Source organism: Octodon degus, unplaced genomic scaffold (genome assembly GCF_000260255.1).
Source record: "Octodon degus isolate 3935 unplaced genomic scaffold, OctDeg1.0 scaffold00054, whole genome shotgun sequence".
NCBI lineage: Eukaryota > Metazoa > Chordata > Mammalia > Rodentia > Octodontidae > Octodon > Octodon degus.
The window spans coordinates 4,823,977-4,830,570 of NW_004524630.1; the positions used below are offsets into that span (position 1 = coordinate 4,823,977).

The window sequence follows — 6,594 nt, forward strand, 5'->3', positions numbered from 1 at the left end:
GCAGGAGTCCCTGCGACCACGGCCCACTTCCCTCCTGGGATGCTGGCAGTGCCCTCCTTGCAGAGGGGTAAAGGGTGAATTAACATTTGTGAGGCCTTCGTTTGGGTACATGGTAAGCCGCATGCGCTCACTGGGATCATCCTGGCTTTCCGGCTGTCTGTCTGGCAGATTTTTATTTTATCCCTTTATTTTCCATGTTTCATTTGACATTATTTGGGTTTGTCTCCGCTACCTTTCTGCTGGCATTCTGCTGTGTCCAGCCTGTGTCCCCCTACCTGAGTCCCTCCCTTCACACTGCCAGTATCCTCTACCAGGATAACCGTTCAGTTCTCCTTGGACCCGGCTCATTCCCTTGCCCCGCACGTCTTCTCATGAGTCACTTTCCCTTTGGGGTCATTGCCTTTCTTCCTGAGAATGAGCCTTCAGAAGCTCGGGGTCAGCTCTGCTCTGTGCCCAGACGCCTGTTTCTCCCTCACATCTGAAGCAGGTCAGCGGGATACAGAACTCCAGTGGACGCTGCCTTTGCACGGCCCGTGCCGGGTCTGCTGGTGGTGGCCAGGACTGCAGCGGAGAAGCCTGCTGAGCCTGGTTACATGGACTCTAGCTCACACACACACACGCACACACACCCCACATTTCTGAGAATTCGTGTCTTTCATCAGATCTGGAAAGTCTTTACTATTTTCTGTTCTTCCACCTTTAACCAGGAACTCTGATTAGGTGTTACGGCAGTTCTTGTCACTTTAGCCTTCATTTATTGGATTCATTTTTTACATCTTAGTCCCCTTCGCCACGTGGTCTTTTTAGATATCTTGAGGTTCACAAGCCAGTGCTCTGGCAACATCTAATCAGCACAGGTTTTCTTTTTTTTTCCTTCTTTTTAAAATTTTCTTCAGGGGCTGGTGAGATGGCTCAGTGGTCTAAAGCACCTACTTAGAAACAAGCTAAGCTAAGCAAAGCACAGGGACCGCGGTTCAATCCCCCAGCACCACATGCCAGCTGGCCCTGCCCCCTGGTGGGCTGAGCTGGCCACACACACACACAAAATAAATAAATAAATAGATATTAAAAAAGAAAAAAAAATCAATTTAAAATTTTCTTCAGTACCAAGGATTGAACCAAAGGCCTTAGGCACGCTAGGCAAGTGCTCTAACACTGAGCTACGTCCCAGACCTTTTACTATTTATTTTATTTGTATTTTGGGATAGGGTCTTGCTAAATTGTTCAGGCTGGTATTGAACTTGGAAACCCATCCACACCCAGCCTTCCCTACCAGTTTTAATAGACTCTTACACAGTGGACGATTTTAGTGTGCCTCCCACACTTCCACACATCTGGGGAAGGATAAATAAAAAAGAGGCTTAAGAAATCTTGAACTATTAGCTGTTTTCCTCTCAAAAATAAGCAGTTTAGGGCAGAGGTCATGGCACGTGCGCTAATCCCAGCTTGCTGAGAGACTGGGGCAGGAGGATCTAAAGCTCAAGCCGAGCCTGGGCATCTAACTTGGCACCACTGCCCCTCACTGTAAGCGACGCTGGCCAGGCGGCTCAGTGTGGAGGCCTGGGCTAAGTCTCCAGAATGCGCAAAAGAGGTCTTTTAATACAAAGCTTACGTGGTCAGTGCTTTTAGGGTATTTGTATAATGCCCACAATTATACAGGTATAAGAACAAGAATAAGAATAAAGTGAAGTAAATCAAGGGGCCGGCCAAATCGCATGCCTATAATCCCAGCTCTTGGGAGGCTGTAAACAGGGGGATCACTAGGAGTCCTATTTAGTAGTGAGACCTTAAAACACCATGTAGACCCTTCCCTAAAATACCATACACAAAAAAAAAGTGAAGTAAATCAATTGGCAATACAGGAAAGAAAAAAAGAAATATAAATTTTGGCATTAAATAAAGTAGTTCTTTTTTTTTTTTTTAAATGTATTTGGTACAGGGTCTCACTACTGGGTCTCGTACTGATCCTCCTGTTTTCAGCCTCTTCAGGGCTGGAATTACAGGCATGTGACACCATGCCTGGACTTGGCTGCTGGCTCAGTGCGCCCCAGAGGCAGGGCCAGCACAAAATGTTGGGGATTGAACCCCAGAGCCTGAGTCTGCTAGAGCAGGTGCTCAATCTGCTGAGCTATCTCACTGGCCCCATTCATGTGTTTTTTCAAAATACTGAAACTGAATAATACTTTAGCCATTTAGTATAAATTAATAATTAAGAAAAAAAAATCTCCCTAAGTATTGCTGAAAAATAAGTATGTTTCACTACAGTCTTTTATTTTTAAAAATATGTAAGAATAAAATGACATCATTAAGGTCATTTTGGTCATCATTATGGTTTGTCAAGAAGGATCAGTGAAGGGCCAGCCAGATAGCTCAGCGGACTAAAGCACCTGCTTAGGCAGACTCAGGCACTGGGGTTCAATCCCCAACATTCTGTGCGGGCCCCACCCCCCGGGCACCCTGAGACAGCATTGAGACTGGGCGTGGTGGTGCCCCTATAATCCCAGCACTTAGGAGCAGGATCACTGAGTCTGATCTACACAGTGAGACCCTGTGGACACTGTACTAATTACATTTTTTTAAAAAAGATCAATGTGGGGGAAGACAGGATCTCATTATGTAGCACAGGCTGGCCTTGAACTCACAGTGATGAGAAGGATCATTTTATACTTGTAGTTTGCAAGGGAATTACAGTAATGGAATTCTTCCCTCCCTCCCTCTCTCCTCTTTTCACTCCCTCCCTTCCTCCTCTCTCTCTCCCTTTCCTCCCTCCTCTCTTCCTCCCTCTCCTTTCCTCCCTCTTCTTCCCTCCCTTCCTCCCTCCCTCCCAGCACTAGGGCTTGGTCTGAGGGCCTCTGTGTTAAGCTACCTTCCAGCCCACTGTTACCTCTTAGAGCCAGGCTCTCCCTACAACACACACGGGGTTGCCCAGGCTGGGCTTCTGGTACAGCCTTTCCGCCAGCCTCTTGGGTGTTGTGCAGTGAGGTGTGCCACCTCACCCAGCTTGGAATTGGCCCCTCTTAACCCCACTTAACACAAAATTAAAAGTGGCTCTGCCTGGGGCAAGCTGTGCCATGCTGCCACTGGATACTATTAAATTGTAGAAACATTGTGTATGTTCAGTTGAAACACAAACGGTAACAAGAAAAGGCTGGCATGGAGTTGCGAATTTAGAGGCCACAGCTCACCTCTCTTCACAGGCTGGGAAGCTTATTCTGAGTTCGTGGGCAGCTCTCGTGGGTCTCTGCTCTTCTTGGTTTCTAACTGTGAGGCTGTAAGAAAGACAGGACCAGTCTGCATCAGGGAACGCTTCCCTTAAATAGACAGAACTTTAGATTAAAAAAAAAAAATTAAACATGATTCTGATCGATTGAAAGTTTGACAAAGGGGTATTTCTCCGTGCTAGTTTTCAGTCACTATCACAAAGTATGCGAGATAATGAACTTATGAAGAAAGAAGGTCATTTTGGCTCATAGTTTTGAACTTCTGGTCTGCGACTGGCTGGCCCCATTTTTCTGGCCTGCGGTGGGCAGGGCACCCAGGAGGGCGGATGCTCAGCCGGCTGCTCCTCCCAAAGAGAGAGGGAGGATAGGGCAGTGGAGAAAAGAAGAAAGGGAAAAATACATATGTATATGAGAGGTAAGGTGATTATACTGAGTCTCTTAGTTCATTGAATAGAAAGATTTGTGCTAATATAGTTTGGACAATCAAAGGCTTATTTCTTGTACCCTGAATAACTAATATAAAGAATATGCCATGTATTAACCCCTGCTACCTTATTATCTTGTTTTGAAATTTTGAGTTTTTTCTCTTTAAAATAAAATTTAAAAATAAAAATAAAAATAAAAAAAAAACAAGAAAACCTCCCAAAACCCCACCCCAGACCTTGGCTCCTATCACAAGCAAAGAGGAAGAGAAAGGAGTTTGGGACCCACGGTCCCACTCGGCCCCACCTCCCGCTTCTACCATCGCCCAATAGCGCCCCCTGTGGCTAAGCATTAAACAGCCTTTTGCCAACAATTGTAGATCCAAACTGTAGCGACATTAGAAAAATAGTTGTTTATAGCACTGCAGCCTACAGTAGCTGAGGAAAGGTTATAAATTATCATGGCTGCTTGATGTGGGGCGCACACCTGACATCCTAGCATCCAGGAGGCTGAGGCCAGAGGACTGCTATGAGTTCAAGGCCAGCCTGGGCTACACAGTGAGATTGGGTCTCAAAAAAAAATTTTTTTTTCTTAATTGGATGGAGAAAATACTTAAAAAAAAAAGATTTCCAGGAATGTTTTATTTTCTGCACCTTAAAAACGTATGTCCTAGATTTGGAGACAAGGTCTTGCTGTGCAGCTCAGGCTGACCTTGAGCTCACTTTGTAGCCTAGCTTGGCATCAAATGCATAGTAATTCTTCTGCCTCAGCCTCCTGAGTGCTGAGATCACAAAGGTGTGTCGCCATGCCTGGCCTGATTTATAAATTTAAAAACTGTGCTCAGCGGAGTAGAGTGGCCCACATCTGTAGTCCCAGCACTTGGGAGGCTGAGGCAGGAGGTTTGCTGAGTTCAAGGCCAGCATGAACTACATACCCCCCTACCCTTCCTAGAGAAAAAAACAGGGCTGGGGAGATGGCTCAGTGGAATAAGTGCTTCCCTGGCAAGTACAAGGGCCTGAGTTCAATCCCCGGTTCCACCAAAAAACCATATATCCTATATGCTTTGTTTCTAGTCAAAATGGACGTTTATACATTTTTTGACACATGGAGAAAAGTATTAGAGAAAAATCAATCAAGACCTACTACTGTATCATTTTTTTCTTAGATTTCGTGTATGTTGCTGTAGATGTATTCCGAGCAGTTTTGTTGTTACCGTAAATGGGATTTTCACATCTACCTTTTTCTAAGCTGGTATCACTTGTGTGCATGAAGCTTACTGCTTTAAGGGTTTCACGAGCTATTAGTTGTATCCCACAAAGTCAGCCTGTGTGAAGCGTACAAGTCAACCATTTTTAGTATTCAAGTCAAAAGCTTGAGCAACCACCAGCACTCTAGAGTGTTTTCATGGTCCCAAAAAGAAACCCCACAGTGACCCCTCAGAGGCCGCGCTGAGGCAGCACTGGTGTCTCCCCACTGCGCCGGGCCTCCAGGCCCTGCTGGGCTCCAGCCAGCCCCTAGGGATTCGCCAACGCCCGAGTCACCCATAACTCGGTCCCTGTGGCCCGCGCCTTTCCCTCGGGGCAATGTTTCCACAGTTTTTGGCCACAGGTAGCACGGATCTGTCCTTCCTTCTCTGGCTGAACAATGTCACACTGTGTGCCAACACAGGGCTGTGCCCTGGGCTGCATGCTGTCTCTGCAGCCACCAGGGGGGTATTTCTGCTGCTTTGCTGGATACACTCCTGTGCACGTCTGTGTGGACATGCAGTGCTGTTTCTCAGTTTAGAGGCCTAGACTACTACAGCGTATGGTAACTTTTTTTTCTTTGTTATGTATTTAGTGCAGGGTCTATAGGGTCTCACTACACAGATTAGACTCATAGTGATCCTTTTGTTTTCAGCCTCCCAAGTGCTGGGGTTACAGGTTCGCGCCACCATGCCCAGTGTCAGTTGCTGTCTCAGCGCGTGCTGGGGGTTGGGTCTGCACTGCATGTGGAGCCTGGGATCAAAACCCATCCCTGCATCTACCTACACAGGAGGAGCTTTAATCAGCTGAGCTATCTGGCTGGCCCTATATGGTAACTTTTAATAGAAATGAGAGTTTCAAAACAGGTTAGTAGGACAGTGACAGTAATTAATACATTGCATATTGTTGTTATGGTAACTATTTTTAACGTTAGAGGTACTCTCAAGCTTTTTCTTAAAGTAGCTGTACCATTGTAGACTCCCTCCAGCAACACTCGAGAGGCCTGATCTCTCTCTCCCCTTGACAGTAGAGATTCCGTCTTTAATTCTGGCCTCCAAAGTGAGTGCAAAACTTGTCTCACTGCAGCCAGATTTGCATGCACTTTGCTAAGACCATTGAGAGTCTTCTCCAGTGTTTCACTACTGTACACTGTCTAGCCTTTGATGAGTTTTAAGATATTTTTATTTTTTTTTATGTTTTATCCTTCGAAGTTTTTTTTATTTTTTCTGGAACTGGGGATTGAACTCAGGACCTTGCGCTTGCCAGGCAAACATTTATTCTACTGAGCTATCTCACTGGCTCCATCTCTTTGATGATTTTTCTTTTTGTATTTATTTTATATTTTGTATTTTTCTTTTTTTTCCTATAATTTTCTTGAGAAACAAATAGCAATGAGACAGTTTCAAATCAAATTGGTAGGGCAGTTTTGATAATTAACACATTGCATACTCTCTTCCTAGTGGTTATTTGCTATGCAAGATGCAGACATGATATCCTATTTACAAACAAATCCCTCTATTCATTATTACAACAAATCCCTGTATTAAGAGAATGTAACTATATATCTATCCTAACCATTTTGAATACACAGATACAAAATGGACATTCATCTGTATCCCCTTTTTTGTTTAGTTCCGTTATTTGAATATTATAGGTGTGTTAACTCAGCAAAATATTCTAAAAGAGTCCAGTAGTCCATAATAGTA

At 44.8% G+C, this 6,594-nt stretch overlaps 1 protein-coding gene across 1 annotated transcript in view; it reads right to left on the reverse strand.

Moving 5' to 3' along the window:
* Rgs20 (regulator of G protein signaling 20) overlaps positions 1 to 6,594 on the reverse strand; it is an 84,278-nt gene that overhangs the window by 6,264 nt on the left and 71,420 nt on the right. Inside the window, exon 4 of the mRNA XM_012515230.1 lies at positions 3,186 to 3,269. Within this exon, the coding sequence (XP_012370684.1) occupies positions 3,186 to 3,269 (84 nt within the window). The remainder of the gene's footprint in view (positions 1 to 3,185; positions 3,270 to 6,594) is intronic.